This window comes from Anser brachyrhynchus (assembly GCF_964034855.1).
Source record: "Anser brachyrhynchus genome assembly, chromosome: 2".
NCBI classification, from domain to species: domain Eukaryota; kingdom Metazoa; phylum Chordata; class Aves; order Anseriformes; family Anatidae; genus Anser; species Anser brachyrhynchus.
In genome coordinates this window covers 92,511,295-92,524,936 of record NC_137695.1, presented here as the reverse complement: position 1 = coordinate 92,524,936, position 13,642 = coordinate 92,511,295, and the positions used below count along the sequence as shown (strand labels likewise).

General features: G+C 38.0%; 1 protein-coding gene across 9 annotated transcripts in view; it reads left to right on the top strand.

The window, feature by feature from the left end:
* The window catches only part of MOCOS (molybdenum cofactor sulfurase), an 884,654-nt gene that overhangs the window by 860,179 nt on the left and 10,833 nt on the right, over positions 1 to 13,642 (top strand). For 8 of the 9 annotated variants that reach the window (XM_080583044.1, XM_080583048.1, XM_080583047.1 and 5 more), the window contains 5 exons: positions 1,571 to 1,652; positions 5,590 to 5,714; positions 6,328 to 6,433; positions 10,616 to 10,742; positions 13,108 to 13,212. In XM_080583044.1, the coding sequence (XP_080439170.1) occupies positions 1,571 to 1,652; positions 5,590 to 5,714; positions 6,328 to 6,433; positions 10,616 to 10,742; positions 13,108 to 13,212 (545 nt within the window). Of the gene's footprint in view, positions 1 to 1,570; positions 1,653 to 4,248; positions 4,340 to 5,589; positions 5,715 to 6,327; positions 6,434 to 10,615; positions 10,743 to 13,107; positions 13,213 to 13,642 lie in introns of those variants that run through there. The other variant, XR_013947686.1, reaches the window with a different exon arrangement.

The window sequence follows — 13,642 nt, the reverse complement described above, 5'->3', positions numbered from 1 at the left end:
ATCAAGCAAATGACCATGGAGAATGCCAGCTCTTACATTTTAGTAACTGGCAACATTCTGCTATATTTTTTTGCCTTAAGATAGAATAAAATTGTAATTAACAATGTTTAACTGACCTAAACATCACTGTAAAATGTATATTGTTCAATAAAAATGTGATACACTTGCTGGTGTGTAAAAGCGGGGCTTTTTAAAGCCCCAAGACTCTATTTTAAGAAATTTTGTGATTATGCCTTATTTAGAAATTATTTTTAAAAAATAGTGACAGCTAAGGGCACACACAGTACAAAAACTTTCAAAATTTTCTCTTCCAGAAGGAATGATGCTAATGTTTAAATGTTTCAAAGTATAAGAGCATTTGTTCTGGTCTTTAAGATGACAAAATTGTCTTCTTTTTCAGGTTGTTGCAAGCAACTTCAATGCATTTATTACTTATATGTTTTATTTTTGCTAAATAAACCCAGCTTTTCTTCCTCTGTTTTTGCTTCCGAAGCATACTAACATCACCGGCTAAATAAAGAATGGAAGCCTTTCTGTAGTGAAAACTTGCATGGACCAGAGCTGGTGGCGGGCTATCACAAATCTGCATTACATTTCATTCCTTTTCCAAGAAGAAAAAAATTATTTGATTTCACCATACCGCAGAGCTAGTAGAGCTTAGTTCTTGTTTGTAGGACAAGCAAGAAGCAGGAAGTAGTGAGTGAAATCAAGATGTGCTGATATAAAACTGGAGTAGAGGAGACTCTTTGTTGGTTTATGTTGCAGTATAATGAAAGAGTTGGATTCATTGCAGCCATACAGCCACACTTTGTTCATAATTTAAGATTATTGCTTTCAATTAACAGAAAGCAATACTGTCCAGCTTTTCTTTTTCCTTCTAATATACCACAACAGCCTTTCCATTCCTTTGGCTCATTCTGTTCAAGATATGAAAATCATGGAAGAAACTAATAACATAGATCGTTGTCAGGGATTCAGCATCGGGTTTAAACTTAGAGATAGATACATGAAAACAAAATAGTTCCTTCATTTGTGGTTTCTATACATTTTATCTTTACTTAAATTATTATAATTTTATGACACATATTTCTTTTCTTGAACAGTCTGTGTTAATTTTGTCTCTTCCATGCCCCCGTCTTTATGTTCAGTCCATCCCACCACTCCAAAAGAAAAACACAACAGTAATTATCTCATCTCCCAGTTTGCTAGAAGGAGCACAACAGCAATAAACTCATCCTTTTAACAGAAATCATGATTGAGGCAGTAGTTCTGTGCCAGTTCCATTGCCTGAGATACACGGAGAATTAATTTACTCAAAGCTGAAATTGTATATTCCTCAGTGTGGCTTGGTTACCAAGGTCATCTGCAGCCTTTCCTCTTTGCATTGTCCTTTGGAGCCACCTGCAGGCAGAGAATATAATTCTAGCAAAAAGGAAGAGAATTTTTGTCACACAATGTTTGGGTGGCTGCTGTGATTACGAACAAGTGCAAGATATAGGCATTTTAGTCAAAATTCTGTGATTCTGCATAAATGTTGATTTTTAATTTTGTTTCCTGTTTGACCATGTAGGCATGGACACAATATCTGTATCACTAGAAGAAAATACTGGAAAAGAGGCCGTGATCTGCGAGAGTAAAGTCTGTTCACACAGGTGAGTGAGAGCAGAGGGGAATCCGAGCTCAAAATCGCCGCGGTGTCACTCAGGACATGATCAGATAGACACTCAGGGGCAAACTACTTTAAAAAGAAGAGAGGGAAGGTGGAAAGCAATAAATGTTCAATGATTCAGGGGGCCAGGAGAAGAAAGATTTAGGTAGGTAATTTGGCATGTGCAGCGTGTCTGGTAAAAAACAACAAATAATGATAAAAATAAAAAAGAGGGGTGGGAGGGGACATTACAAGAGACTGTGATGACTTGACACTAACTAGAATAAGAGAGATCTTTGTTTTACTTGCTCCAAGGATGCGAAAAGGGAAAGGTATTCCCAGTTACTTCCAAATGCCAACCAGAGGCTTCATCAAGACTCTAGAAATTCAGTTCATTCATTTGATAGTAATGATGCTGTCAGCTTTGCCTGTTTCACACTGCACTGATTCAAATTTGCTAGAACCCACTGAAGTTATAAACGCCTTTCTATATTTGCAACCCTTTTTAATTTGTTTTGACCACCCATGTTGATCAGTGTCCCTTTAACAAGCTTGGGAAGATTGCAGGTGACTATGTGAAATAACATTAACTCTAGATCAAAAGACATAGCACTTCAGTGAAATATAACATTATGAATAAATTAATTTCCTATCAGTGAACTTAAGTGTTTATCCATCATATTTTCTAAGTACTTCCCTGTCTCATTAATTTTTCTGAGTGGCAGTGTATCAAGTGCCTTCCTAAAGTACATTTGCATTATCTACTACATTTCTTTTCACCAGGTCCCTTGGTAAGTCCAACTAAAAGAGACAGATTTATTTATTCGTTTAACCAATTCTTTGTAATGCTTTACATTTGCTCCTCTGAGGGTAATATGAACAAACCAGCAGAAATCCTGGCCATTTTCCCCATGGAGCCATGGAGGAAATGATCTTCTCCTTCTTTTCTACTAGCTATTCAGATGATAAAGGGGATCTTTTCCTCAGAAGTGTATTTTCCTCAGGTAGTGGAATTCACCCAAGAGTCATTTGTTTCAACCATCTGTCCCACTTCCTTTAGTGTTGACTCAGCCTCCCCATGGTTAGCCCATCTATTACAGGCCCTGCTCTGAAATAACCTAGGTTCTCTTTCTCTCCGTGTGTATATAATTTGTTGCCAAATTTGGGGCCAAGAAATGAGAAATAGGAACAAAACAGTGCTTTGCAGTAGCACAGACAGGAAGTGATTTGTGGTCCAGAGTCTCTTCTGCAAAGTGTCTGAGGTGAGCAGTGGGCCCAAAACCTTATAGGCTTTTATTCAAAAGAAAGTGCTACTCAGGGTATTCTCCGCGTATTAATTCTGCCTCTAATTTCACCAGTTCTGTTGGTGTAAGTGGTTACTCTGAATTTATGCTGAGGTAGTACATGACATAAAATCTGCAGGCAGGCACAAGGGGGAGTTTAACTTGACAGCAGCCACAAAAGTTTAGCGAGGCCCCGTTTCCCTTGTGAGGTAATTCATCAGTGGTAGTATTCATCTCAGCAGGGGCCGTCCATCAGCAGGTGCTGCTCACGGTGGTGGGACAAGGCTTTTTAGTATAACTTCTAACACTGGGCAGATGAAAGTAGAAGCTAGCATTAATGTTGTTGATGTTGTAGAAAGCCCTAAATGCTCAGGGTTAGTGCTCTGCTGAAACAGGCAGGGACACAGCCTGCTCTTTGACAGGCCACAATATCAAAGGGGTCAAGGGAATGACATCAGCGGTAGAAGAAGACAAAGGAATAGTTAAAAACAAGGTGAACTGATCCTGTTGTGGGTGAAGGTATGTATTACATCCCTTGAGATCAATATTCAGACTTCAGCTATCCTTTAATCTTGTTCTGTAAATTACCTAGCTAGAGGGACCAGCTGTTAGGCACCAAAGCTAAATGGCATTAACAGTGAGATGAGTGGGGAACTCAAGGTGGACAGCAAGTAAAATCGGAGAGGACTATGACCTCCTTTATAACTTGTCTGGCGTGTGCCAAATGAAATGTAATATTGACAGATGTAAAGGAATACTTGTCAGAAATAAACACAAACAGAAAATGAATAGCGTTGAGCTACAGGAGAAGAACTTTGAAAAAGACCTTGAAGAGACGATGGTCCTTGCTCAGAAAATGGTCTGACAATAAGGGAAGGCAATTTGAAAACCTAGGAGTCCTGAAATACAGAAACACACAGTGGCATTTGATGAAATATTTAGAATGCTGTGCGTCTCTAACTCAGCCACTGCGACTCAAAGGAGTAAACAAATAAAAAAGATGTCCAAATTTTCATCCTGACTTATCCTGTATTAAGCCCTGGCAGGCAGCTAGAGGCAGTTGGCTCAGCAGAAAATTGAAGTACCCCTATCACCTCTGTTAGGTTGGGAAAAATTATATGGGGAATTTGTTTTACCTGTACTGTCACCATGAAGGATTCATGCCCTCTTATCATCTGCCTTCTCCCTAACACAGTGACCACCAAGGACACAAGAAGTGCTCACCTCAAATTATGAAATCTCATGTGGAGATTAATGTTTTGGCCACTGTTTCTTGCCACAGTGCCTGCATCTCATGGTACCAGTGTTTCATTTCAGCTCTAGGACGTCACTGACTAGAAGCAGCTTGGTGGGCATCTGTCCAGTCTCAAAGTGGGAAGAGGGATGCCAAGCTTCACCAAATTCACAAGTGAGAACAGCAGCTGAAGATATATCTTATCCATGTAGAATTATAAAATCTCTTTATTTCTCTTCTCCTGGCTTTCTACCTGTGAAATTCAGTTGAACATTTCATAAAGCCAGGCCACTTCCTCTCTCTATCCTAGGGCTTAGTATCTTTTACCACAAGGAACTGTTTTCTTGTATCAAAGAGCAGAGGGTCACCGTACAAAGCAGCTTCTTTGTGGGAACAGCAGAGGTGAGCAGAGGTGAGCACAGGACTGACCTCGCTTTCCTTTCTACAAGAATCCTGCCTAGATCATTGTGAGAATTTGCATTCCTCTTACCTGTTTATGCCATTTAAAAGTTAGATATCAGCCAAATCTCCTTTTGTAGTCAATGAAGAGAGTTAGACATTCCTAGAGTGAGAGTCATCCCATCCTGAGGTCTAATATAGATGAAAAATACTTATCTTTTTCCATTTTCATTGAGGGCAACCAGACAACTAACTAAAATGAGAAGCCCAGGTTTTAGTATATTGAAGTTAAGTTTCATCTGTGCTGAGGATGCTAATGGCAAATAGGTCTGATCTATGTCCTTCCTGAAATGAGAGAACGATGAAAATCCTTCTAGTAGAGCTTAGATCCAGATAAAGATGGCAAATCTATTGCCAGCCTTGCATAACTCAATAGACAAGTTACTAGTAATGGGAACCATCTTTACGTAGAAAAAAACTGCTGCTTGGGCTTTACTAGTGGAGACTTGTTTTAATGTGGAGCGTCTGTATTAACATGAGTTAGATTAGGGAATGAACATCATTGTACCTGATGGGATCATTAAAAATTATATATGGTGTGGCACAGTGGGACAATCTTAAATTCAACTGAGATTAATCCTCTTTGTCTTAGTAAAAAGCACAGACTGGAAAGTAACTTTTTCATAATACTGCATTGTAATGTTGTAATACGAACTACCAGTTACTGTACTTCAGAGTCAGTGCCTGAGCACTAAAGCTACATAATCCTTTATTCCACAATAATTGTATAATACTAAATTAGATCTCATGAATATTAACTTCAAGACTAACAGAGTAAAGTTGAGGAAATTGGGAAATAAAATTATGCAGAACTTCACGTCTGTTTTATCACTCATCAGACAATACAGATTCAGTATTTTTTATATGGAAAGAAACAGAAGAAACATCTTTGTAATTTGTCTTCAGTTTTGCAAATCAATGTTTTGGCAATCAAATTTTGTTAAGTCCTTTCTTTCTCATGATAGGGTAAAAACGTATGACTGTGGAGAAAAAACTGCTGGCTGGTTCTCTATGTTTCTTGGTCGTCCATGCCGCTTGATAAGACAAAGTCCAGACAGGAAAAACAGTGTGCAACATAAAAATACAAAAGGTTTGTTGTCATTCTTAAAAAAATTGTGGTTCCTCAATTAGTAAACATGGAGTCACAATGAGTTTAAAATTACCCTGATAAAGAGTGAAAGAGTCACACAATATTGACCTAGCAGGTTTCTAAGGGTTCATTTATACCCAAACTGTGCTTATGTGCTTTTTTATGTTTGGTGAAAATGTACAAATACCTCAGTCTTTTTTTTTCTTTTTTCTTCTTTTTTTTTTTTATCATAACTACAATGATTTTGTCTGGAAATTTAATGATCATTTTGAAAAATGGTCATGAAAAATCTATAAACAAAGAATTTATTTTTATACTAAATTTCATTATAAAAGCAATCAAATTAACATTGAAAATCCATAGTTATTGCTTTTGTAAGTTATTTTACAAAACTGTTAAAATCTCAGCTCTATCTTGCTTTCTGAATGCATTATATAATTATGATTTACAGTTCTGAGGGGATTCTTGGAGTCTTTCCTTAGTGTCTGAGCCCAATGAAAAAAAAATGTAATGAGAAAGAATAAGAGGTCAAGGGAAAGATGAGGTGAAATTATTAGTATAATCTTCCTGATTTTTAACAATGATTTTATAATGTCGGACTGATTTTTTTTAGGTCCGACCTGTGCTACAAGCATCTCACTCTCTCTTGTGAATGAAGCACAATACCTCCTGATAAATGTAGCAAGCATTCTGCAGCTGAAAGAACATATTTCTGCAAGGTAAGGTCCTTCTGTCCTCAAATGTCTCTCAGCCATCTTAGATTCCAGCATCTTGCCAGAAGATACCAATGTAATTGTTTTTTCTAGAAAATGAGATATACTTACTTTTCAATGATCAACAAATATATAGGTACTAAACTGCTATAATTACCCATTCCTGAATTACTTCTGAAAACTTGGGTTAAATGCCTGAACATAACCCACCTGCCAGTCATCTTTATGAGAACTTAAACAAAATTCTTGTCAATTGATCTGGTGGTAGGAGACTGTCAGGAATCAACCAATTTCTATTTGTGGGAAGAACTCAGATAATTAGTTTTCCTCGATATAATTTATTAGATGAAAATTTAAGGTCTTCCTACTTACTGAAATATTTTTTCCCCATGGAAAGGGTTCAGGTTAGAGCAAACATTCACAACAGAAATATTAACTATTTGCAGGACTGTATTTAATTAATTAATTAATTCTGCATTACTTGTACCAAAGTGGGAGATATAGGCAACAAATGAAACATTTGAGTTGTCCCAGAGTTCAAAGATAAGGAACCCGATATTAACTAAATTTTCGTAAGCTGACCATGGAGAGTTGTTCTTTCTTGAACTGAGAACTGGCCTGAATTCCATAGAAAATCCTTCCTCAAGGCCTCCATCATAGCTGTGCCGCCCCACAACCCATGTGTTTGTTTCTGAGCTCATGCTCCCCTTTTCTTGTCTCACCAAACTATCCTGCCTCTGCTTGGAAACACCTTCTCTCCTTTAGGTCACCCACCAAACATGTTGCCCTGCAATGAAACTCCTGTTTAGAGTTATTCATATATACATATATATGTATAGCTGTAGGAAAATAGGTATATAGCTTTAGGGTTTAAAACCACTGACTGCATTAAGCACCGCTACAGATCAACTTGCATTGCCTGAGGGTTTTCTTTCTTTAGGAAGAAGTAGTTGGGCAATTTCAGCATGTGACAGCAGTATCCTGGGAAAAATGCCTGGCAAAAGTTTGAATCTTTCCATCTCTTTCTTTTTTGACTACCTTTTCTCAGTGATAATTAATGCCTTCTTTTGAGGCTTGACTGTCTGGTTTACATCTCCTTGGCCAAACAATGCTTGCAGGCATCCCTTACTCACAATGGGCATTTTCTATGGTGAGATCCAGCGAGAAGCCTACCAGATATGGGATTTGAGTACAAAGAAAAAGCGAAGGGACCAGATGAAGCAACATGTGACGATGAAGGAGGACAGGGAACTTTGAAATATACAACGTCAGATGATACACTATTTTTGCACCTAATATCTTCCAGTGTTCCCCCCAATACAACTCAGTTTGTAATTTCTTTTTTCTCAAAGGAAGCTCCAGATGTGACTGGAGCTGCCATTATGCCTGAGAAGCATCTCACTTCCCACTCTGCAGCACAAGAGTGCTTGCCATGCAGTGCTTTCTCAGAGTGCTGAGAAAATTAATTCAGCATCATACAATCATAGAGGCATAGAATGGTTTGGGTTGGAAGGGACCTTAAGGTTCATGTGATTCCAACCCCCCTGCCATGGGCAGGGACGCCTCCCACCAGACCAGGTTGCCCAAAGCCCCATCCAGCCTGGCCTTGAACACTTCCAGGGATGGGGCATCCACTGCTACTCTGGGCAACCTGTGTCAGTGCGTCACCACCCCCAGAGTAAAGAATTTCTTCCTAATATCTAATCTAATATTTAATTTATTATATACTGCATCATTGTTCTGCACTGCTACTGAATCACCGTGTACAAACTTTCAAAATATTGAACTATGCAATAAACATTTAAGAATCTGCACATAGTGGTCTTTATTAAATGGCTGTATTTTTTAGAAAGTATTAGTTAACTTCTTGGCATGTGGGTTTGGTTTTGTTTAATGGAAACCTGCTAAGATTTATATGACCCTTTCAATCTTCAGTTGAGTTTTAATAGTTTCTCTTTCTTTGCACCTTCTATAGTTAGTAAAATTAATCTTCCCCTTTACATCTGGGTCTGGAGAGGTGATCTAAAACAGTAAGAGCAATTTAATTAAAAATTAGAATGTAACATACGGATGGAGAACTACATGTATAATGAGACAATCATCTCTGCTGTTGCCGTTATATGCCACCCCCTTGAAAATCCCCGTGGCCTGGCCTCATGCCCAAATGTTCTCAATACAAATACTCCCCAGAAGGTGAAAATAATCATTTTCAGGTTTGCCTGTTAAATACATGGAATGCTTTCTGCATTGCAGGGCCCACTCCTGTGAAAAATCCTAAGTACTCAAGCTAGCTTTGGCAGATGACATTGATTTTCACAACAGATCCTTGTTGAGATTTGCAGGATGAAGGTGCCTCTATCCAATTGATTGATGTTTTGAGGGAGAGGGAATAATGCGAATTTACTCCGATAAATGCTGCCAAGTAGTTACAAGCAGTTCTGAGGGCTGGGGATAGGTGTGGGAGAGCTGAGGTATTTTGGAGGTGAGCCTGAGCAGGTAGAGGGAGAGTAGGAGTGTGGGCATTGCAGTCTCGGAGGAGCAGCAGCACGGGCTGAAAGTAGAAACTAGAAGTGGTTTTTAGCAGCTGGTTCAGGGCATTGTGAGCCCAGCTCTGAGGTTATTGGGGCTTTTGATGCCCCCATTAATACCAGCTTGGGTAGCCAATGCTCGCATGTCACAAAATTTATTCAAAGCTCCCTCTGCACAGCGCCCACACTCCTTTCAGCCAGGTCTCCCTCCACACAGTCCACAGCAAAGGAAGGAAGCAAAACAGTGGAACTGAATTTGTTCATGAGTAACTGCTATTTTTTTCCCTGTCACTTTCAGCATCAGCATAGTCTACACTTTCCTTTGGCTCCTGTCTGCTCCGATCATGATAAGCTCTGCCTCAGCCGTGGATTGAGACATGCTTGTGGGATCTCTAGGGAAAAGTTGGAGCCCTTCAGCTTCCCACCCCACTTTCTACCCCCAGGCTCCTGAATCCTTGTGAACAGCGAAAGCTTGTCGGAGCCAGGGTTGTGTGGTTTGACTGAAAGTTGGTTTATCCTTATGCACATTTGTCTGCTAAAGAAGATCTTCCAGACTATTTTAAATAAAATCAAGCCCTTTTTTCACCTAACAGACCTATTCTGCCAAGGCTGTTTGATGTGAACAGTTTTCCCTGTGCTTTGATTTTACATGTTTTTCCATATTTTAATTAAAACACATTTTAAACTTTTTGCCCTTACTTTATTAATATATTTTTTTTTTCCAAAACAGAAACCTCTTTTCACTACTTAACCCAGGTTTTTGTCTCTGCTGGAGGGTGTCTTATCCAAAAGTTGTCCAACTACAGCTGATGGAGCTTTGGAAGTTGTTCACGTCCATCATAGCTAATGCAAAATGAATTGTTCTTCCTCACTTCAGAGAACCTCCGTTACAGATTTTAGGGCTGTCCTTTTTTATGGTACTGGTAGGATTCTCCTTTAGGAGGACAGTGAAGACAACAATTCAAAGGTGCAGCCAGCTTTCTGATATTTGTATGCAGTCTGCTGTTCTCTCTCCCTCATGTATGTTCTCAGCACTGACACAAATCTACACCCTGGCAGTTCAAATGCTTGTAAAGAGGTGGAGATATCTCCACACAGAGATTAATTTTTTTCAAAACACCTGTCATTTGGTGCAATCTGTTGCAACCTAAAGGCAAATAATAATATAAGGAATACATTTCTCATAAGATGCCTTACTGGCCTTTTTCACCTTCAGCATCTGTAATTTTTGTCCCTTTTGCTACTGCAGCATATGCAGAATATGCTTGTATTTTGCTTTCTTTTTAGAAGCATTTAACCAGTCAAATTTAAACCAGCTTAGTCAAAAGATCTTTTTATTTGCTACCATTATCCTTACATATAACTAATGAGGAAATTTTCTCATATGCATTATTTATAATTGCCACTCCGCATGCTTTCCTGCCTACTTTACAGTTCCAGGTTACAACCCTGAAGAAGCCACCTAGATCATTACAAATTCTAGTCAAATACTGTGTGCCTTTTTTATAGCCTTTGTAATAAAAATTGGTCCAAGTTATTATGGAGATTCATCTGTTTGATGAATCCTATTAGCCGCTAGCTTCTTACAGCACAAAAAACTAGTGCAGAACTCGCTAATAAAGCCTATTCTTTCTTTTCTGTTGTGAACTCTGTGGTACAGATTGGAAGACCCGTTGGAAATAGAGGAATTAATCCAGCGTTTCCGTGCCAACATTGTCATCAGTGCACCAGAGTCCTTTGAAGAAGAAGAGTGGGCTGAGATTTCAATAGGTGCTCTGCGATTCCAGGTATGAACTTACCTCCCTTATCCTACTCCTACAGGATGTTGTCCTCTAGCACAAAGCATTTTAAACTTGGAGACAGAGAATTTTTGTAAGGCTTTGACTGGAATATGGGTGGCACAGTATGTGCAGATGCAATTTATGAAGTGTGTAAAAAAAAAAAACATGATGTGACCTGTGACAAACATGCTGCAATGTAATTGAGAGGTTTTGACATATTTCTCCACCCCTTTTTTTATTTCATAATTCATAACATTTCCCACCTCCATCCAACTGAGGTGAAAAATAATCACTGTTTTGAGGCTGAGTTTGCGGCAAATATTGAACCAGCTTGTAACAAGAGAATATGAGCAGCTTTTAAGTATGATAGTCCAAACGCAGTCTCAGATTGCTGCACATTAAGAAAATGATTGCCAAAAGCCTGGACATGAATACCAGTGAATGATCACTGTCTATTGCTCTCTGGTGTATGCATTCTAATCTTCATTCAAGACATGTTTCTTAGTCTAGCCTTAGGTAGGGCTGTTTCATACATTATTCTTCATGTCATATCTAACAACATAATGTGCTTTGTACTGTAAGGAAAATGCTATCAAGTCAGACTTTGTTGGCAAAGAAATTCTTTTTAGAAGAACTTCAAAAAAAGTTCCATGAAGCAACACATGAAACCAAAGGGAAAGATGAATATATGCATTACGTGTTGTATTGGATTGGTCTGGTCCTTAGCTATGAAATGTGTATTTGTAAATGCATTGCCCAGGATGTGAAAGGGGTTTATTCATTGTTTGCTTAGGGATGATAGTGAAAGGTGTGAATAAGAGAAGTGTCAATGTCAGATCTAGAAGCCATGATAGAAATCACTCCTACTTGTTTCTGGTCAGCATATCCTAAGAAATGGAAATGCCATATTTTCAGTAAAGGTAGAAAATATGACCTATCTTCTCTCTTCTTCAGCATATTTTGAACAGCAAGCTGTAATAGGAGTTTAAAAAAATGAGGAAAAATTCTGCAGGGAGGAGATAAGGAATATAGAAGACAAAACCTTGAAGTATAGTTTCTTGGAGTGCAGATTTGCAGTAAGGAACTCAGCTCAGGATCCAGTTGTGGAATATCCTGAATATAGTGTCATTTTACAGTATAAAACTGCTTTCGTGTTTCTGGCATTGAAATACCTTAGGAATGCAAGCCAAAAATAGAAAGGCTTATGCAACTCGCATTCTCTTTTCCAGTCTCTGCTATCCAGATACTGATGTAGTAACAGTAGAAATTATGTTAGTGGTGCTTGATGCCAGAAAAACAATAGAAGATGCTGTTGAACAAAGAAAAGTAGGCGAAAATACTTCCTTCTTTTGTCTTGTTTTTCTTTTAATAAAATATTAAAGCAGTGGAAAATCGTCTTCTGAAAAAGCTGAGCCAAATATACAGTTTTGATGGTTACACTGAAGAGTTCTACAAACAGTTCTAGATGTACCTCAAAGAAATAAAATAGCTCTTCAGAACAGCATATAGAAATATTTGCAGTGTAAGGTTTAATTAATTGACCTATTTGAAATTATGACAAATTTTACAACAGTAGAAAGTTTATGCTGAGACATTTTAAAGAAGAGTTATTTTGTAAAATGTAGAGCTTTGCTAAAGGTGGGGATGCCATAGCAAGCAAAACTGGAATTTGCCTTCTTCATTTTAATGCTTTAAAAGGTAAGAAAAAATTCATAGCTGGTTTTTTTTTCCTAAAAACACACCCTATTTCAAACAAGAATTATCTTTAGGAACCATGCTTTATATTATATATGATGTTAAACTAGAGGATCTCATTATTCCTTCTACCTACATAGACTTGTGGAAATTCACATTTTGCATTCTGATTATCTACAAGTGCCATGCCTGTAAGAAAGAATTTGGGATACTGTATCCCACAGAAATTGCACAGAAAAAAATGTTAACCAAAACCTGTTAGTTTAGCTCCAAGAGAGTCCTGCTTTGGTTAAATCCTGAGGCCTTGGCTTAATTTTATCTTCAGTTCTCCTTTGAGCGAGTAGCCCTGCCAGCCCACAGACAAAGTGAAGCAATCAGGAAGTATAAATATGTAAATGCTTGGTATTTCTCATATTCTGTCTCTGGGAAAGTTTTCTTTAAAAAAAAAAAAAAAAAGAACTAAAAATGCAGTGATACCTTTCCAAGTGGACCCTTGGAAAATGTACCTACATTAGGTGAACAGGACTGATCTTGTACACAATGAAAGCATTAAAGAACATAAGAAAAGTATGTAGAAAACGTATTTTTTATGATATTATGCTAGTCAGAAGCTTGTACTGTTCCATGTTGTACTGTTTTGACATATAGCAGTGACCTTCTTTAACTGAAATTTCAGGTTGTGGGTCCGTGTAGCAGGTGTCAAATAATCTGCATTGATCAACAGTCTGGGGAACGAAACAAAGAAGTTCTACAGTCTCTGTCTGCTGCAAGAGGTAGAAAGGTCAGTAAGTTACTCAAAAATAGCTGTACAGAAAGATGTAGTGCATTGCATGCATAGAGAAATACCTGCTGAGAGAATATTTACAATTACGTTCTTATGCTAATCATTACCATTTGTTTTTTCAGTCAAAAGAGGATGCACTTACAACCCAGATATGATATCTTTTATATCCATATAGTGTTCAACACATTTTTAATTCAGAAATTGACTATTAATATGAGTTATTTTTTAACTGTTCTAGCTATTGTTCAGCATGTACCACTTTACAATGTGTTTATTTTGGTCTTGACAAACATGAGCCAATGTGTTGATGTCATTCAAGAAGAGAAATGTGCAGAAAAATCACAAAGTGTTTGTGATGATCCAATTAGCTCCTAAGACTCAACCTTACTGTTGCTGAGAGAAACTACTTAGCAGGAAATGCAGAGCA